Source organism: Indicator indicator, chromosome 31 (assembly GCF_027791375.1).
Source record: "Indicator indicator isolate 239-I01 chromosome 31, UM_Iind_1.1, whole genome shotgun sequence".
NCBI classification, from domain to species: Eukaryota; Metazoa; Chordata; class Aves; order Piciformes; family Indicatoridae; genus Indicator; species Indicator indicator.
Genome location: NC_072040.1, coordinates 10,446,869 through 10,466,656, shown reverse-complemented (window position 1 = coordinate 10,466,656; position 19,788 = coordinate 10,446,869). Strand labels below are relative to the sequence as shown.

The window sequence follows — 19,788 nt, the reverse complement described above, 5'->3', positions numbered from 1 at the left end:
TCTTAGCTTTCTCTGGGGTCTGGGGTTGGTCAGCCTGGAGAAGAGAATGTGCAAATCCCCCCTTCCTCAACCTGCTGCCCACGCTGCTTTGGGTGCATCCCAGGACATGGTTGGTTTCTGGGCTGCAAGTGCATGCTATCAGCTCATGTTGAGCTTCTCCTCACCCAGCACCCCTAAGTCCTTCTCCTCAGCACTGCTCTCTGTCCATTCTCCACCAAACCTGGATTTGTGCTTGGGATTGCCCTGTCCCAGTGCAAGGCCTTGAAAACTGAAAGAGCTCTGAAAATTGAATGGAAGTTTTGTAAGTTTATAGAAACCAAACTGTCAAATCTCAGTCAGCACCAGATTCCAGAGCTGGTCTACAAATGAGCAAGTCAACATAATAGTCTCATTTAGGATTCACTTCTTAAGAACAAACTAGTTCCCCTCCCTCACCCCAAGCAAGATGTAATTCCCATTAAATACTGGGGAGCCTGGCACCTTTCCTTCAAGCCCCTCTGGCAAGGGAATGGAATCCCAGCAAAAGGATCTGAGAACAGCAAGTCTCTGAGGTGGCCAAGTTTAGCAAAAGGATCTGAAAACAAAGTTTCTGAGACAGCCAAGCTCTGATTTCGTGGTCCTCACTTTTAAAGTATTTGAATTCTATTGTTTTTATTAGTCTCTGCTTGTGCAAAACCCATCCAACAGAAATAAAGAGGAACTTCCACATAGGTTTCAGGTTCCAGAAAATTTGTACTTACATCTCCCCTCTGAAAAGTCAAAATCTGGCAAGCCCTGAAATCCTTCATTCAACACGAGCAGCCTCCCACACCACAGAAGAAATGCATCCCTAAGAATGGAGTTTCTTCCACATACACTCAGCTCCTGCAGCTTCCTATCTTTTCCAAAAAGGTAACCAATATTCCCTGGGCATGTCCCAGGCTGCTACAGCAGCTTTTTAATTAAGAGACAGCAGCAGAATCTTCCACTGAAAACATTTTCCTCCATAAATCCAAACTGACTCAAATTCTTCTTTTAACTGGGCTAACAATATGAAAACAATGCCAGGCAACTTTTGCTTCTCATTTCAGATACTCTCCTGGCTTGCAGTTCACAACCCAGTGCAAATCACTCATGAGTATGAAGTGGAGACAGAAAGCAAACCCAACAGTGAGGTCTGGTTTACATCTTAATTAGCACTTTTTCCTTGCTGACACCATCTGCCTCCAAATGTGGACGTCCGTGAAGCTGTTTTGCTAGAAAACACATGGAGAAAGTTACAATAAAAACATCTAAAAGCCAGGTCAAAGCCTCCTGGGTGTTTAGCTGCCTTCATCTGTTACAGGATTCATAGATTCATGGAATGGCTTGGACTGGAAGGGACCTTAAAGATCATCCAGTTCCAGTCCCCCCTGCCATGGGCAGGGACACCTCCCGCTAGCCCAGGTTGCTCAAGGCCTCATCCAACCTGGCCTTCAAAATCTCCAAGGAGAGGACATCTACAATCTCCCTGGGCAACCTGTGCCAGTGTCTCACCACCCTCACTGGAAGGAATTTCGTCCTAATCTCCAGGCTAAATCTCTGCTCCTCAAGCTTCAATCCATCCCCTCTCATCCTATCACTCCCAGCCCTTGTAAAAAGTTCCTTCCCAGCTCTCCTGTAGCCCCCTTCAGGTACTGGAAGGCTGCTCTAAGGTCTCCCTGGAGTCTTCTCCAGGCTGAACAGCCTCTACTCTCCCAGCCTGTCCCCATAGGGAAGGTGCTCCAGCCCTCTGAGCATCTTTGTGGCCTCCTCTGGCCCTGCTCCATCACTTTCATGTCTTTCTTGTGCAGGGGGCACCACAGCTGGGTGCAGTACTGCAGGTGAGGTCACACCAGAGCAGAGGGTCCTGCTGGCCACACCACATGCTTTTATTCAAAAGCTGTGGTCTCACGCAGTACACAGCAGAGATTACTCACTGAAAAGCCATTCTGGTGTTTTGTTTCCTCCTTGTTGCTCATGTGAGATGCCAAGGCCAGTCACTGAGGATAGATTTCTTAACTGACTCATGGGTTTTCTATGGCACTCAACTCAAATGGCCACATCTCCATAATGAACAGACCTTCACAACACCCCTGTGAAATCAGATGGTATCATATAATCTTACCATCAAACTCATTCCTCTACAGATGGGGAACCCATGCAGGGAAAAATTAAGGTCAAAAACATCTCCTAAATTTTAACAACCAACTTGAGATGCTAAGACCTTATCTAGCAGAATTTTTAGCATTATAATTACCTAGTGCTGTTATTAACTGATTGCTACAGTAGGATCTCTCATCCTCATTATGGATCAGCTTCTCATAACACAAAGAAACAAAACGTGCCAGCTGTGTGCCCAGGTGGCCAAGAAGGCCAACAGCATCCTGGCCTGGATCAGCAACAGCATGGCCAGCAGGAGTAGGGCAGTGATTGTCCTCCTGTACAGGCTGGGGAGGGACTTATTGCAAGGGCTTGTGGACTGAAGCTGGAAGAGGGGAGATTGAGACTGGAGATTAGAAAGAACTTCTTTCCAGTGAGGGTGGTGAGACACTGGAACAGGTTGCCCAGGGTGGGTGTGGATGCTCCTTCCCTGGAGGTGTTCAAGGCCAGGTTGGATGAAGCCCTGAGCAAGCTGGGCTGGTGGGAGGTGTCCCTGCCCATGGCAGGGAAGATGGAACTAAATGATCTTTAAGGTCCCTTCCAACCCAAACCATTCTATGAATCTATGAATTTGTTCCTGTTCTCAAGTCTATAATTTGGTTAGATTCTGCTTTATTCTTTATTCCCCAAAGCCACTTCAGAACTGTTATTTGCTCAGAACAGAAACCTTTTAACTATCTTTCTGCCTAATTTCTAATGAACAATTTTCAAGTTTGACAGAGCACTGGAAATACAGCAAGGGAATATTGTAAGGAAAAGGGAAGAACACTACTCTGAGATGGAATAATCACTAGTCCTAAAAGGTAAAGCAGCCAAAGTAAGCTCTTTTTTCACAGGGTGACTTAGTGGATGGATGGCTCCCTCATACAGAGCTACTCATTTATTGCATTTATAACTCTCTGCACAGGACTTCCCTAAAGCACCTCACAACTTTTGCAAAAGAACTCCAGAATGCACAGATAACTTGTGAGTTCAGAAAGACAGGAACATTCCCACTTGTGATGGTTTCCTCTGCTGTGGGCCTCTCTTGTTTCCTCTGCTGTTAAATTTTAAGGAAAATGCCATTAACAACATAGACAGAGATGGACTCCCCATTTCCACTAGTGGTAAGAAACCTGCTGAGACAGCTGTTCCATCTTGACTCATTTTTGGTGTCTCATTAACTTCAGTTCTGTCTCTTCTGAACCTTCTGTCATCTGCATTCCAGTACCTGTGATATACCTTAGAACAGCCTTCCAGTACCTGAAGGGAGCCTGCAAGAAACCCAGGAAGCAACTTTTTACGAGGGTTTGTAGTGATAGGATGAGGGGGAATGGATTGAAGGTGGAAGAGGGGAGACTTAGACAGGAGATTTGGAAGAAGTTCCTTCCAGGGAGGGTGGGGAGACACTGGAACACTTGCACAGGGAGGTTGTGGATGTTCTCTCCCTGGAGGTGTTCAAGGCCAGGTTGGATGAGGCCTTGAGCAAAGTGGGCTGGTGGGAGGTGTCCCTGCCCATGGCAGTGGGGTTTGAACTGGATGATCTTCAATTCCCTTCCAACCCAAACATTTCTATGAATTTCTGAATCTAGTAATAATGGAACTGACCAGTATGACCCGGTCTGTTTGCACACCTTAGGAACAAATGGTATCTGTGTGACAAAGTGGAGCTTTGGTCTCCACAGAGGACATACTGCAGTAAGAACAAACTAGGTCATTGGAAGGTTAATTTTTCTACAATGACCAGGGAGAGACCTCAAAAAAAGAAATTTTTTTCCTACAGAATCAGAAAAGGGACAAAAATCTCAACTCGAGTCATATCCTTTGGCTAATGTACCCGTAAGATAAGGTTAAGAGAGGTTCTCCTGCCCCTCTACTCTGCCCTGGTAAGGCTACATCTGGAATACTGTGCCCAGTTCTGGGCTTCTCAGTTCAAGGAAGACTTCAGGAAACTCCTTGAAATAGTCCAGCACAGAGCCACAAAGATGTTGACAAGAGTGGAACATCTCCCTTATGAGGGCAGGCTGAGGGAGCTGGGGCTCTTTAGCCTGAAGCAGAGGAGCCTGAGGGGTACCCTCATTCCTGGTGATAAAGATGTGCAGGGCAGTGTCAGGAACACAGAGTCAGGCTCTGCTCAGGGATGTCCAATGACAGGACAAGGGGCACTGGGGGCAAGCTGGATGGAGCTAAGGAGGTTCCACATGAACATAAGGAAAAACCTTTTCCTCTGTGAAAGTGACCCTGGAGCAGGCTGCCCAGAGAGGTTGTGGAGTCTCCTTCTCTGGAGACTTTCAAAACCTACCTGGATGTGTTCCTGGGTGACCTGCCCTGGGTGATCCTGACCTGCCTCTGTTGAGGTCCCTTCCAAGCCCCACCATTCTGTGATACTGGGCAAATCCCATACTTGCTGTGATCATAGCAGATGCATTTGTTCTCACAAAGCTGTGCAGTGTGTTTTAGCAGGTGGTGTGTCCAGACCCAGTGTAGGAACAGACAGCACAGGCAAGCTGTGAAGCTTGTAAAGCACGTTTCTGAAGGCATGCAGTGTATATCCAAATTGGATAACTTAGTCTGTTGTGACTCTAGTGCAACATTTGAATTCTGCAGTGGCCCTGTACCTCAGTGAGGATGTCAACAGGCTACATCATTTGTTTATCCTCTGCCAATATGCTAGATACAAGATTTGTGTGGGATTTTGTTATATGCACAAGGACAAGGACATCTCCTGAAAACAGTAGGGAGTAGTGGATTCATTCCTGGAACTGACCTTTACTTCTTTAAGATTAAATAGACATACCATGCTAAAGCAGCATGCTGCAGAGAACAAAGATTAATTAGGTACAAAAATCTGAGGGCTGCTTGACTTCAAGTTTTCAATTTGTGCAGGAGACTGAAGAGTAGAGATGTATTTCATCAACAAACACTTAGACAGAAGTGAAAAAGTGAAAGAGAAGCAGCAGTTCAAACTCATAACTGATGAAAGAATGGAAAAATTCTCAACCTAAGGGCATAACATTTGGCAACACTGGTTACCCAATGTGAAAGCTTTCTCTGTCCCAAGATCCATTCCCAGGTACCTGAAAACAATTCAATCACAGAGACATTCAGGTTGGAAAAAACCCTCAGGATCACCAAGTCCAACTCAGATCCCTACTCTGCAAAGGTCTCCCCCTAAACCATAGCCCCAAGCACCACATCCAAATGACCCTTAAACACATCCAGGGTTGGTGACTCAACCACCTCCCTGGGCAGCACATTCCAGCTCCTGACCACACTTTCTGTGAAAAAACTTTTCCTAATGTCCAGTTTAAACCTACCTTGAGGTTGAGGCCATTCCCTCTTGTTCTATCACTATGTCTGCAAATAATTAGAAAGACATTGATACATGGAGGAAACGAGATGTAGGGTCCTCCAAATATGGGGAAAATGCATTTAGAAAAGGAAATCTGAAAGAAAAGACCTTTAACACAATCTTCCTATGGCAGGGAGGTTGGAATAGAAGATCTCCAAGGACCCTTCCAACCTAAGCCATGTTATGATGAATCTGTACCTGAGATACTTCCTTTCTACAGAAGCTAACCTCACTTACCTTGGTTTGGTTGCATGTTCATGTTTGGTCTGGGACCATAGTTGCCCATGGGCTGTCCCTGGCTCATAGTCATCTGATTCTGCACTGGCATACTCTGTGAGGATGGCACTGAGTGGTTATAGCCGCCCATGGACCCATGGCTACTTGAAGGCATGTTCATGGAACTGTTTGTCATATTGAGTTGGTTGGGTCCAGGCCCTTGCATAGGCATATGGTTAGGTCCTTCAGAAAGAAAGAACAGGGAAAAAGAGGCTACAGTAAGTATCATAAAGCAAGCAAATACAGTCACTCTCCATCACAGAACTAAATTGAAGTCATTAAAGACAATGGCAGGAAAACAAAGCTAGAAACAGACTTTGCTCATGATTTCCCAACTGGACAACACAGTCTGACCATCAACCCCTCCATCCATTCCCAGCCCCCTGGAAGCACCTACTCAGATAAGCCCTTCCACAAATCCTGATTTGATCCCTTCCACAAATACTAATTTTTAAGAGCCTGCACTCTCTTTCTTCCAGGCTGGTCAACTGGTGGTTGTCAACCTTGGATTCTCTTGGATTGCACGTTTGTGACTTTATTCCTTTTGGACAGATCACCTCCCCAGATGTTTAAGGCTTTGCATCTGGTTTCTACTACAAAGTGTCTATGAAACTTTAGCCCTACAAACAGAAAGCAAAAGCATCTACTGCAGGAGTTATTATAAGAACATATCTAGGAACTACAGAACAGCTCACATGCAGGCAAACTAGCAAACACCTAAAATAAAATACCACTCAGCTTTCCACTTAACAAGATGATTCTGTTGCCCCTTTTTCAATGCCTAACTATGAAATGATTTTAGCATGCCTTTGTGACATTAGAGATGCCCTCAATCCTAAGCTCTTTATCTTCACATCCTCAGAGACAACCTTAAACAGAGAAGGGAAGCAACTGAGGTTCCAAAAAGGGAATTTGTTGGAGGAAAGTCGAAATTAAAGCTTAGTTGGAAACTGTATTTAAGTATCTGTCTAGGTGAATACCAAAACAAACCTATTTACCTTTCCCACATTTTCCTAAGAGTTCTTTTCTTGCTCTATCTAATTACAAAATATGTATGTTTAAGGAGTGACTTTTCTCCCCTGTGGCTCTGCACTGAAGTCATTATGCTCACATTGTGACTTGGTAATCCTTCTCCTTGGAAAAGATCGTTATAATAACAATAATATGATTACACCAGAGGGTCAAAGAGACTGATTTGTGAGAGGCAATGCTATTCTCCATGGGAGCTGATGGATCTTAGATGGATAGAGGACTCTACAACCAGAATATCTCTGCCCTACTTAGGGAGCAGCATGTGTTGCTCTTTTCCACTTCCAAACACAGTCCATGACCAATGTGATGATAAAACTTATTTCTTCTCTAGATCATTTATTTCAGTTCTTACACATGGCCTCTGCAGGCTGGTCAGTTTCTCTTCTCAGAGAAGCTGTAACTATCAGGTCCACTGTATTAAGATTTGCACAGAAATTAGACTACGACACAACAATATTTTTTTTACTTTCTACAGAGTTTTGCAGTTATTTCCTGTGTTTGCTGTCATGAAGCTCATCCTTGTGACTATCTTTATCCTTGTGACCACTGAGAGATGAATTTTCAGACCAGTTTCCTTTCTTGGAAGAATCAATACCTTAAAGAGCTTTGGTAGTAGAATTTCCTCCATACAAAAACCACCGAAGGTGTCCTGAACAAAAGCAATCCTGGGAATGCAACTTTAAGCTGAAAGCCAATTCACATGAAACAGGCTGTATAACTTTAGGAGTAGAAATTCCAGAAAACAGCCTCTCTATAAAGAAGCAACCTTTTTCCAGGGCCTCCTCCAGGCTGATGTGACTGCTGAAGGGAATAGTTACCTCAGAGCTAGAACTGACTGCTAGGTACAATGTGGAATTTTTATCACATTGTTTCACTGCTTTGTTTCTGACTTCCCAAACACTTTGCTTTTTATTACAAAACAGGATGGCATAAAAACTGACTTAAAATTTACACCTAGAACAACAACCTGGAGGCCATTTCTTCACAAAATCCTTTACAACTCAACCCATCTTCTCCAAGACAGAACACAGAGGATTAGTGGAAGCTGGATGACTTTCTTGTAGAAAAGCAACCTTCTGTTTTTTTTTTTCCTTGTAACATTTATTCCCATTCAAACACCCTCTTCAAGATGTATCTATCTTACTATCATCTAATTATCGAGCTACAACGATTTCACAGGATCTTTTTACGGCAGGATTTGTGTTCACTCAGCCACAGGCCAATACCTTTCCCCAATAAGCCTTCCAAAGCCAGCTGTACTGCATGGTTTCAAACAGACTAAATTTAGCCAGTTCTGTTCATCAGAGGAATGCTGTGTGTCAGCTACATCAAAGCCCAAGGGCAGCCTGATAAACACTGAATACAGGTCACGTAGCTCTGTAGCTAACAAACTCTAAGAGAGCTTGTACTCGGGGGCATTCAAAGCAGTTTTGTCATCAACAATCTAGTATCCCTTGAGCCCCCATGTCGTTTCAGTTGCCAGGCAACGCTGGTGTTAATGTCTTAGAGGAGAAAAACTTACCAGGCATCTGGCCGTTCATCTGGTTCTGCATGTGTGGTGCAGGAGGGCCCCCACCTACCATAGCGTCTGAAGACATGTTGTGGGAGCGTGGCGGCGGGGGAGGGCCGCTCTGACTCATCCCTCCTGGACCCATCGGCATATTCTGTGTGGGTGGCTGAAAGGAGACAGTTTAGTCAAACACCAGAAGCACTTAGGCTGACAAACAGATTCTATGTACATATGCTGCAGCACTTCCTATACTGTTCGGGCAGAAAGCACTGAAACCCCTTCCTTTGCTCTTTCTGGTATCTTTTAACTCCTCTCAGTGTTTGTTTTTTGGCAAAATGCTTCACTTTTCAATCAATTCTATCTGCAGACAACACCACAGCACCCTCAAGCATGCTTCAAAACAAACAAATACAAATCGATGTCTCGTTAAAAAATCACACCTGAACAGTTTAAGGGTGTTGGGAGTTTTTCCCTCCCACAAACAAACCAAGCAACATTTGGTGAACATCAAAAAAAAAAAAAAAAAACAAACCAAAACAAAAAACAACCTCTTCCCCTTGTAATTCTCTCACATCAACGATTTGGTGCTGTTAACAGACCTTGCAGCAGGACAAAACAGGTACAAGAAGACATGGAAGCCTCACAGACTAGCAAAAAGATTTGCACCTGGGTGTGGTAAAGCCTCAGCGATCTCTTCCCCTCTCCCCTGAAGGCTCAGCTCCTGTTCCCTGCCAAATGCCCCCCACAGACTGCAAGCACATTAGTGCTGGCCTCCAAAGGTCCAGAGACAGCTGCCTAGAAAGGATGTTTTGGCAAATTTCCTAATGAAATTGTGAGGAAAATAACTGAATAACCTTGAGAGTTCAAAGAGGGAGAACAAGGAAAACAATAAATACAAGGGGGAATTTACTCTTAGGTTCTACTCAGGGCACTGCAAGGAGGCACAGCTTCATTTTTCTGTTAAAAACACCCCAGAGGCTGCAGGATCCTGCTCACACTCCTTAGCCAAATGCTCTCAGGAGAATAAAAATCATCTCTGTGAGAGCCAATGCCTGGGTCTCTGCTTTTGAGGACCCTCTCTGAAAGGCCAGAAGTACCCATCCAAACCCCTTGCTGTGACACAGCAAGGGGTCTTTTTCAATATTTCCCTTTATAGAAAGAACCAAATGAGTGAATCCTAAGTTCCTGTCCAGCCCAGCTCCCATTACACCTAATGCTATTCACCAGGAGGTTCATAAACCATAGAATCATGGAATTGTTTTGGTTGGAAAGGACCTCTACGGTCGAATCCAACCACCAGCCTACCACCACCACAGCTGCCCAGGGAGGTAGTGGACTCACCATCCCTGAAGGTGTTGAAGAAACATGTGGCCATGGCAACTGGGGACACGGTTTAATGGCCATGGGGTGTTAGGTCAGTGATTGCACTCATAGAATCAACCAGGTTGGAAAAGACCTCACAGATCATCAAGTCCAACCTATCACCCAGCACCTCCTGACAACTAACCCATGGCTCTAAGTGCCACGTCCAATCCTTTTTTGAACACCTCCAGGGATGGTGACTCCACCACCTCCCTGGGCAGCCCATTCCAATGGCCAATTACTCTTTCTGTGAAGAACTTTCTCCTCACCTCCAGCCTAAACTTCCCCTGGCACAGCTTGAGACCGTGTCCTCTTGTTCTGGTGGTGGTTGCCTGGGAGAAGAGACCAACCCCCTCCTGGCTACAACCTCCCTTCAGGTAGTTGTAGACAGCCATGAGGTCAACCCTGAGCCTCCTCTTCTCCAGGCTAAACACCCCCAGCTTCCTCAGCCTCTCCTCACAGGGCTGTGCTCCAGACCTCTCCCCAGCCTTGTTGCCCTCCTCTGGACACGTTCAAGTGTCTCAATACTCTTCTTAAACTGAGGAGCCCAGAACTGGACACAGTCCTCAAGGTGTGGCCTAACCAGAGCTGAGCACAGGGCAGAATGACTTCCCTGCTCCTGCTGGCCACACTGTTCCTGATGCAGTCCAGGAGGCCTTCTTGGCCACTTGGGCACACTCGATGATCCTGGAGAGCTTTTCCAGCTGTGGCAATTCTATGATTCTTCCTCATCCTCCAGCAGTAGAGGCAGAAAGGCTAAGAGTGAGAGGCAGCTCAACTCTCTGAACAGCGTGACTGAAATCCTGCTCCGTTTGGCCTGATCGTCTTCCTCTACTAGTGAGCAAGCAAAGGCAGCTTCAGCTCTTTTCCTTCTCCCTTCAGCTTCAAAAGCTATCACCCTGCTCTTGCATCTAGCAGAAATGATCCCAAACTGACATACAGAGGAAGAAACAACAAAAAAATAAACCAGACAGACTATGTTTAATTTTTATTTAGAAGTATATTTTGGCAGAGCAGTAAAACCAACACGCTTGGTACCTCCACATGAGCAGCCAGAGCTCAGAGTGTGACAACAGCCCCATGTCAGCAGAGAGCAAAGCCAAAACCTATCCAGGGTGAAATGGTTTTCAGAATTAAAAAGATTTCCATGTGGAATCCAAGAAATTCATCAGTAAATCCAATGCTCGTGCAACATGCTGATGGTGAACACTGTGAAGTACTTCAAAGGACCAGATCCTACCAGGACTTTGGGTGTTGCTGCACAAATATAGGCATGATGGTGCCTCTGTGAGGCAGCTTGCAACGGGCACTGACAGCCCAGAAGGCCACCATGCCTTGGGCTGCATCAAAAGCAGTGTGACCAGCAGGATGAGGGAAGTGATTCTGTCCCTCTGATATGTTCTGGTGAGACCCCCACCTGCTGTACTGCATCCGGTTCTGGTGTCCCCAGCTCAAGAGGGATATAGAACTGTTGGAGAGGGTCCAGAAACCATGAAGATGATCACAAGGCTGAAGCACCTCCCCTACAGGGACAGAGTTGGGGCTGTTCAGTCTGGAAAAGAGAAGGCTCCAGGGAGACCCTAGAGTTCAAGTCAAGACTGGACACAGGTCTCACTGGGGCTGAGTAGAAAGGGAGGAGAACCTCCCTAGACCTGCTGGACACACTTTTCTTGATGGACCCCAGGATAACTTTGGCCCTCTTGGCCACAAATATTAACTTGCTGTCCTCTGGGATTCTGAAATCTTCCTCCATGTCCAGCAGGACAACTCCTAGCCTGTACTGGTGCCTGGTGTTATTCCTCCCTCAATGCAGGACTCAACACTTGTCCCTACTGAACTTCATAAGGTTTCCCTTCTCCCAGCTCTCCAGCCTGTCCAGATCTTGTTGGATAGCAGCACAAGCTTCAGGTGTGTCAGCCACCCTTCCCAGTTTTGTATCACCAGTGAACTTGCTGAGGGTAGAAATCTACTGTCTGTCTATTCTAATCCATTAGACATTGTCAAAACTTAGTCAGATATTTAACAAAAAGCTGCTTGACCTAAGTTTTTTGCCAAAGCCTTTGGGAGAAATATGTTGTCCAGGGAGTGCACACTGATCAGAAACTGCCCAAAAGGAAAAAATGAGCAAGAGTCTTACATAAAGTTCTAAGAATAAAGGAGCATACAGGGGTCCCCTGAAAATGCTTGTTAGTAGATGTTGCAAGGTTAATTACTGAAAACTGTGGAAAAAAAGAATAAGCAGGATGGTGCCAGGTAAAATTCATCATGGATAAATATATGGGGGTTACACCAAGTTTGGAACCACTCTTCTTCCAAAAGAGGAAACATCTGTTTTAAGTAAGCCATAAAAAGAAGCACAAGAACTCAGATTCACAGAATAGTTTGGGTTGGAAAGGACCTTAAAGCTCATCCAGTTCCAACTCTCCTGCCATGGGCAGGGACACCTCCCACCAGCCCAGATTGCTCAAGAGCTCATCCAACCTGGCCTTCAACATCTCCAGGAAAAGAGCATCCACAACTTCCCTGTGCAACCTGTTCCAGTGTCTCACCACCCTCACTGGAAGGAATTTCTTCCTAATCTCCAGTCTTAACTCTGCCCTCTTCCAGCTTCAATCCACTCCATCTTGTCCTACCACTACAAGCCCTTATAAGGAGCCCCTCCAAAGCTTTCTTGTAAGCCCCCTTTGGGTACTAGAATTCCATCACTCAGTTTGGTGGGAAAAGGTAATTAAAAAAAAATAGACATCATAGAATAGTTGGGATTAGAAGAGACCCTGAAGATCATCTGCCATGGGCAGAGACACCTTCTAGTAGACCAAGTTCAGCTTGTTCAAGGCCCCAGCCAACCTGGCTTTCAACACCTCCAGCTTTGGAGGCTGCTTAACTTCTCTGAGCAACCCGTTCCAGTGTCTCATGGAGAAGAGCTTCTTGCTGATGGCTCATCTCAAAAATCAAGATATTGAATGTTATCACCTGAAACAAGTCACAAAGGATAGACTTCTTGAATATTTTTTTTTGTACATGGAAAGGAAACGAACACAAGAGGATATGACAGAAATGCAGCTTAATGTATGATACATACAAGAAGTAGATCATCCAATTTATGCTCTAACAACAAAGAAAACCTCAGGAGAATAGTCAATAAATTAAGGAATAACACAGAGGACACCACATAAATCACAGAAGGCTGAGGAATTCATCAACAGAAGACACTAAAGTTTCAGTAAGGTTCAGAGCTAATTGCACATCCACACATGCCACTGGAACACTTCTGTAGGATATTGCAGAGGAGATTTTTGAAGTGTGGTACAAGCCTTTGTGTCAGGGTCATAAACCAATCACTATCTCATAGTAATTAAAGAGAAATGTCTCCAGCTGATAGAATTATTCCCCACTGAAATTCCTCCCGAGTACTTTTCTATTAGCTGCAGACAGAAGAAAACAAGTAAAAAAAACAAGTAAAAAAACCTGTTTTAAAACAGCAACTTCTCTATTTCTACTGGAGTTGATCCAGGCTTTTACAACTAGAGGGCTGCAGCACCTCTGCTATGAAGGCAGGATGAGAGAGTTGGGGCTGTTCAGCCTGGAGAAGGCTCTAGGGAGACCTTAGAGCAGCACTGCAGCATTTGAAGGGGGCTACAGGAGAGCTGGAGAGGGACTTTTGACAAAGGCATGGAGTGACAGGATGAGTATGAGGACTTCAAACTGGAAAAAGCTGGACTCAGATGAGCCATTAGGAGGAAATCATTAACAATGAAGGTGGTGAGGCACTGGAACAGGCTGCCCAAGGAAGCTGTGGAGGCTGCAAGCCTGGAAGTGTTGAAAGCCAGGTTGGACAGGGCCTTGAGCAAGTTGGTCTGGTAGGAGGTGTGCCTGCCCATGGCAGGGGGGTTGGAACTAGATGATTTTTAAAGGTCCCTTCCAACCCAAAGCATTCTTATGAAATAATTCTTGAATTTAAAAAGTGACCAAAGGAAACAAAGCATTCAAAACCCACAAAACTTGGGTCATTTAATCTTTTTGTTCTTTACAGAAGTTCAGGAAAATGAGTATCCTCAGTAAGGTGCACTGTGCATGAAAAAGGACTTTAAAAATATAAAATAACCACAGGATTCAAAAGCCAAGTATTCAGGAAAAAAGAAACCTGCCACCCTTCATGAAAGGAAATGTATCCAACCTGAACCCTATCCATTCACTCCAGATGTGAAGGATGAAACAACATCCAAAGGTTGTTAGATTAAGAGAACCAAAGGCTACTTCTCTTCTTCTGCTGCATAAGTGAGGAATGAAAATGAAAATCACTATTGAATTTATTCCAATTACAAAGCAGAAAATGTTAAACATTTCACTATCAGTAAAAAACAAATGAAAGAATTAGATGTAAATTAGCTCCACTTGCTAAACACTAATTTTTGGCTCACTTCCCCAAACACACAGAATACAATTTATAGCCTCTATGAGCATTTAAAAGTTATCAGAGCATGAAAAAAAAAATTTAAAAAAAAAAAAAAGCTATTTAGTGCAACTCTGGAATTCTGAAATGGAAAACTAAGCAAGAAAAGGGACAAGAAAACCACAATAAAACATTAAATATTAACTGACAACTTGCAGCCCCCCCCCAAAAAAAATCCTCCTGAACCCAAATGTTATTTGAAAGCATAGACTTTAAAAGCCAAACTGCACTTTTTTAGAGGACTTTCTGTTCAATAATAAATTAGAGCAAATGGAAGACAATAAACAATGAAAGCTGCCACGTGGAATTACACAACTGGCCATGGTGGTGTTAGGTTGATGGTTGGACTCAATGATCTTAGGGGTCTCTTTCCAACCCAAACAATTCTATGATTCTCTGCCCGATTGGATTTTTCTTACCAGGCTGAAAGATTTGTTTATGGAACTTTTATTGCTATATAAAGTGAGGTGGCATATCAATAAAACATAAGAAGACAGGAAACTAGCATTAAGCACACCCAAACACACTATTGCTAATCAATACAAACAGCAACAGACAGCTGAAGTACACTATCAAAAATACAATCTGCTTCAAATTCCCTCAGAATAACAATTAAAAGCTCCATGGAGCACCAACAGAAAAGCCTTCTGATCTTTCCAAGAGCAGCTCTAACTCAGGAGTCAATGGATCACCTTTGTTTTCAGTTCTCAAATACCATTTTCTGCAAAGCAAAACTCCCCAGCCCAGGAGGCACCCTGCCCTGCCCTGCCTGCATCACACTGCCACTGTCCCAGCACCTGTCCCAGTTCCCGAGAACAGGGCTCTGCTGAGAGCTGGTGATGGCACCTGCAGAGTGCTTGCTGAGACTTCAGACTGGGAAATAAGTTCATAAAGGAACACGTTTTTGAGATTTGAAAGATGCAAGCTTTATTTAATCAGGTTACAACTCCTCCTCTACAAGGTGCAGGGCATTTGAGTACTGAGAGCATCTGAGCTAGCACAAATAAGTTAGATCAATTCTCAGCAAGGGAGCATTTCTATGGGAAAAGCATTTACAATCATGTCCAAGTAGTCAAGTTAATTACAAGTGTAATTGACCACCAGTTATGACACTAGCAGAAAAAAGAAAAATTCTTTCCAGTGAGGGTGGTGAGACACTGGAACAGGTTGCCCAGGGAGGCTATGGATGCTTCCTCCCTGGAAGTGTGTTCAAGGCCAGGTTGGATGAGGCCTTGAGCAAGCTGGGCTGCTGGAAGGTGTCCCTAGAGCCCATGGCTGCGAGGTTGGAACTGAATGACCTTGAAGGTCCCTTCCAGTCCAAGCCATTCTATAAATCTATGAATTCAACATAACCAGTTTCTAAATCTGGATTTACATCAGCGCCTTCAAAAAATCAGAGAAATTCTGACTTAGTATTTGAACTGTTGAAACTGTGCATAATGTAATACTGAAACACTCTGTTTAAAGAGGAAATTGCACTCTCTAGGTGCATCAACTTCTCACTCCTTACAGTGCCCTGAGGGAGGTTACAGCCAACTGGGTGTCATTATCTTCTCCCAAGTAGCAAGCAATGGGACAAGAGGCAACAGCCTCAGGTTGGCCCAGGGAATGGACATTAGGAACAATTTCTTCCCTGAAAGGGTTAAAAAGCCCTGGAACTGGCTGCCCAGGGCAGTGGTGGAGTCACTACCCCTAGAGGTGCTCAAAAGAGGTGTGGATGTGGTGCTGAGGAACATAGTTTAGTGGTGACCTGGCAGTGCTGGGTTAATGGTTGGACTCAATGATCTTTTAAGGTTGGATGAGATGATCCTTGAGGTCCCTTCCAAGCTGGTATTCTATCAATCTATGAATCTTAGAGGTCTCTTCCAGCCTGAATAATTCCATGATCAAATTTCATATAGCACTCTTTAAATATTCTCTAACATAATATTCTTTATTAATTCAGTATTTCACTTTACCAATATTCTTTAGTTTCACTTTAACCACCAGAAAAATTCAACCCTAAAATACTTCATGTCCACATAGCAACAGCTCTTCTCAAGAACAACCACCAAAACTCTTTGACTCTTGATATAAATAGAAATTGTTTCAATCAAAAACTAAGCAAGGAGGTATGAATTCAGATGGTTTCATTCTAAGTCACTAGGCATAAGTTATGTGCAGACATTAATTTGGGGAACTGTGAAAACTAGAACAAAACTAGAAATTAGACAACTTCAAGGGTATTTTATGATTCCCCCAGAACATGCAGCTCACATCTGGCCTCAAAAGCAGCAGCTTTCTCTTAACAGCTGCTTACCTCTTGCCTCTTTGGCTTTTAATGTCTGCTCCAATATTTACAGGCTTTGCTTGTGATTACCAAGTTAAGATTAAAATTCCACCTCTACTGCAGATAGAAGGTCTCACTCAAAGCAGAAAGAATCCTGCAGACACCTCAGAGCATCTGGGCAAACAGCAAAACCACATAGGCTTGGCATCTAGGTTAACAGGCTGCTTGGTACAGCTCTCAAACTAAGCTTGAAATGGGTGTTGATTGTGCAGGTTCTGTCCTACAGAGAAGCAAATCACACCTTCAAATAGGAATTACAGCTCAGAGCATGCTCCTTACTCAAGCTGGCTGCTATTTTACTGATTTCTAAATCAGCCACAGAAGTCAGCAGGCAGCACAAGGAGTTTTCTGTGTGCAGTGCACTAGCTCCCCACGTGGACACACCTGATGAGCAAAACATGCAAAGAAGCTTGCACAAGTTAGTGATGGTCTTATTCAAGGTGGAGCACATGAATGGTCTTTGAATTCCCACCTAACACACTGACAACTTCAATTCCCATGTTCTGGTACTGATATTTTTAGTGGAATTGCTGGCTAAAGGCAGTGCCTCCACCTCTGTTTCCAACAACACCTTTCAGTTGTGCTAACACAGCCATTTACACAGCCCTGTGCTTAATCTCAGCTGATGCAGAATGAAAATATCTCCCTCTCCACACAATCACACAATCACACAATCATTTTGGTTGGAGAAGACAGCCTTAAGATTCTACCTCTACCATGGTTTAGCTGGTGCTAAACCATATCCCTCAGCACCACATCTCTGCCTGTTTGAAACACCTCCAGGAATGGGGATTCAACCATCTCCCTGGGCAGCCAGTTCTAATTCTTTACTTCGAGTGAAAGATTTTTTCCTGATGTCCAGCCCAAAACCTCCCCTGGTACAGCTTGAGGCCATTCCCTCTTGTTCCATCACTAAATCTCTGTTACAAGAGACCAGCACCTACCTCTTTATATTGTCATTCAGGTAGTTGTAGATAGCAATGAGGTCTTCCCTCAACCATCCCTCAACCATCCTCCACCAGGATGAGCAGAGGGCTGGAGCTGCTCTGCTATGAGGACAGACTGAGAGAGTTGGGGGCTGTTCAGCCTGGAGAGGAGAAGGCTCCCAGGAGACCTTCTTGTGGCCTTCCAGCATCTGAAGGAGGCTACAAGAAAGCTGGGGAGGGACTTTTTAGAGTGTCAGGTAATGACAGGACTAGGGGGAACGGGGAGGGAAAAAAAAAAAAAAAAAAAAAAAAACAAGAAATCAGAAATGGGTAAATTCAAATTGGCTGCTAGGAAGAAACTCTTCCCCATGAGGGTGGTGAGGCACTGGCACAGGTTGCCCAGGGAGGTGGTGGAAGCCTCATCCCTGGAGGTTTTTGCAGCCAGGCTGGATGTGGCTGTGAGCAACCTGCTGTAGTGTGAGGTGTCCCTGCCCATGGCAGGGGGGTTGGAACTGGCTGAGCCTTGAGGTCCCTTCCAACCCTGACAATTCTGTGATTTCTCAAACTGAACAGTCCCAGTTTCCTCAGCCACTCTTCACTGGACTCAGACCTAGGCCTTTCAACAGCTTAGTTGCTCTTCTTTACACCCAACTCCAGCACCTCAATGTCTTTCTTGTTTTGAAGTACCCAAAACTGAAAGGCTAAAGCAGAATACACCACTATCTGTTTTAAAACTAACTCAATACACTGGCATTGAATATACACAGAATTAAGCCAGAGGTTTCAAGACCAATGCCAATTGTGATCAACAGGAAAGCAGCTTAACCACAGACTTTCTGTTGTCCTACCACAGATACCAGACTTCCCCAGGTGCTTGGTACTGCACCACAACTATATTTAATGTGTGGTTCTTCTCACCTTCTCTAACAGCTTGATTTGTAAATCTTAGTTTAAACTAATAAAACTGAGCTGTATTTTTTCTGAATGCCAGCTTGCTTTTTTTTCCAAGGAAAAACAGTACCATGGTAAGTCAATTAACATTTTTTTGACAACTTTTATGTTCAAAACATGGGCTATTAAAAAACAGCAGAGTTCAATTCCAAGGGTCTGAATTGTTTCTACAAACTAAGTACAGGTATTAAAACCACATATTGACCATTACCCCTCTGAAGAAAAAAAAAAAAATTAAAAAGTGTATTTCAGATCATCCAGGACTTTCCACTTGTTCAGACATTCATAGAATGGTTTGGGTTGGAAGGGACCTAAGAGATCATCTAGTTCTAACCCCTTGACATGGGCAGGGACACCTTCCACTAGCCCAGCTTGCTCAAGGCCCCAGCCAAGCTGGCTTTCAACACATAATTTAATACCCAAAATGCATCATGCACACAGACAGACAGAGCTTTGTTATGACACTGGAGTTTCAAAGCCTTTCTGGTTCCCTTCAGCCACACTCTGCAGTGCCTGCTTCACCTGTTTCACCTCTTCCTCACTTCCTGGGCCTCTTTATGGAAGCATTTCTCTGGTTCACTAGATTTGTTCAGTGTTAAGGTTTATCTGGTTCTCCATAGGCAATTCCATACTTCCAGAAAGTATGGAACAGTTGTTAGATCAGAACAGTGCCCTCCAAAAGGTGTGGACAGAGGCACACAAGTGGCCACAAGCATTTTTCCTAGCAATATGAAGCATGAAGTCTAAGCAATACTGAGAGGACACAGAGTTAGCACTCAGGTTCAAGTCACTTTTAGCTTACAGTAAAACTTCAATGAACAAGACTCTTCTTTTGGCTCTTCCTTCACACTGAATGCTATCTTAACAGCAGTACTCTCTTTTCAACCTCATCCTATCACATAAAGCATTTTGTAAGAAGTAATAGATAAGTTGTGAAGTTTCTTTAGAGTGCATTTACCAGATTTAAAACAAGACAAAAAAATAAACAAAAGAAAACACATAGTTTACTAGAGGAACAATTTTCTAGGTACAAACAGATCAGATACAATCCAACTTCAGAAGCTATCCAGCCTCAAGCCACCCTAAGCAATGTGGTAAACTACTGCAGTGGTAGTATCAACAAGCTGATGGATTTTACTATTAAAAATAGATGTTTACACACTCCATATTTAACTGTTGCCACCCACAACCCCTGAATTCAGTGTGAACAGCTGACAGAGAAGCATGGCTAACAGAAACATAATACCTGCAAGTCAGCTTGAACCTCATCAGCTCTTCTACAGACTGCTAATAAAGGAAAACAGTGGGAAGTAGTTTATCTTGCATTAAAAAAGAAACAGTGGCTTACATGCTCCCAAATTATTCTGGCTGAAGTTTTTGGGGGAAGATAGAAAGAATTTAAAGAATATTTTCCTAAAACCTACAAGGAAAAGTTGGTTTATCTGATTATGTTACCAC

General features: G+C 44.0%; 1 protein-coding gene across 2 annotated transcripts in view; it reads right to left on the bottom strand.

Annotated features, from left to right (window-relative positions):
• Window positions 1-19,788, bottom strand: part of SS18 (SS18 subunit of BAF chromatin remodeling complex) — a 43,652-nt gene that overhangs the window by 16,201 nt on the left and 7,663 nt on the right. For both annotated transcript variants that reach the window (XM_054394596.1, XM_054394597.1), the window contains exons 4-5: window positions 8,322-8,475; window positions 5,729-5,950 (exon numbers count right to left, since the gene is read on the bottom strand). In XM_054394596.1, the coding sequence (XP_054250571.1) occupies window positions 5,729-5,950; window positions 8,322-8,475 (376 nt within the window). The remainder of the gene's footprint in view (window positions 1-5,728; window positions 5,951-8,321; window positions 8,476-19,788) is intronic.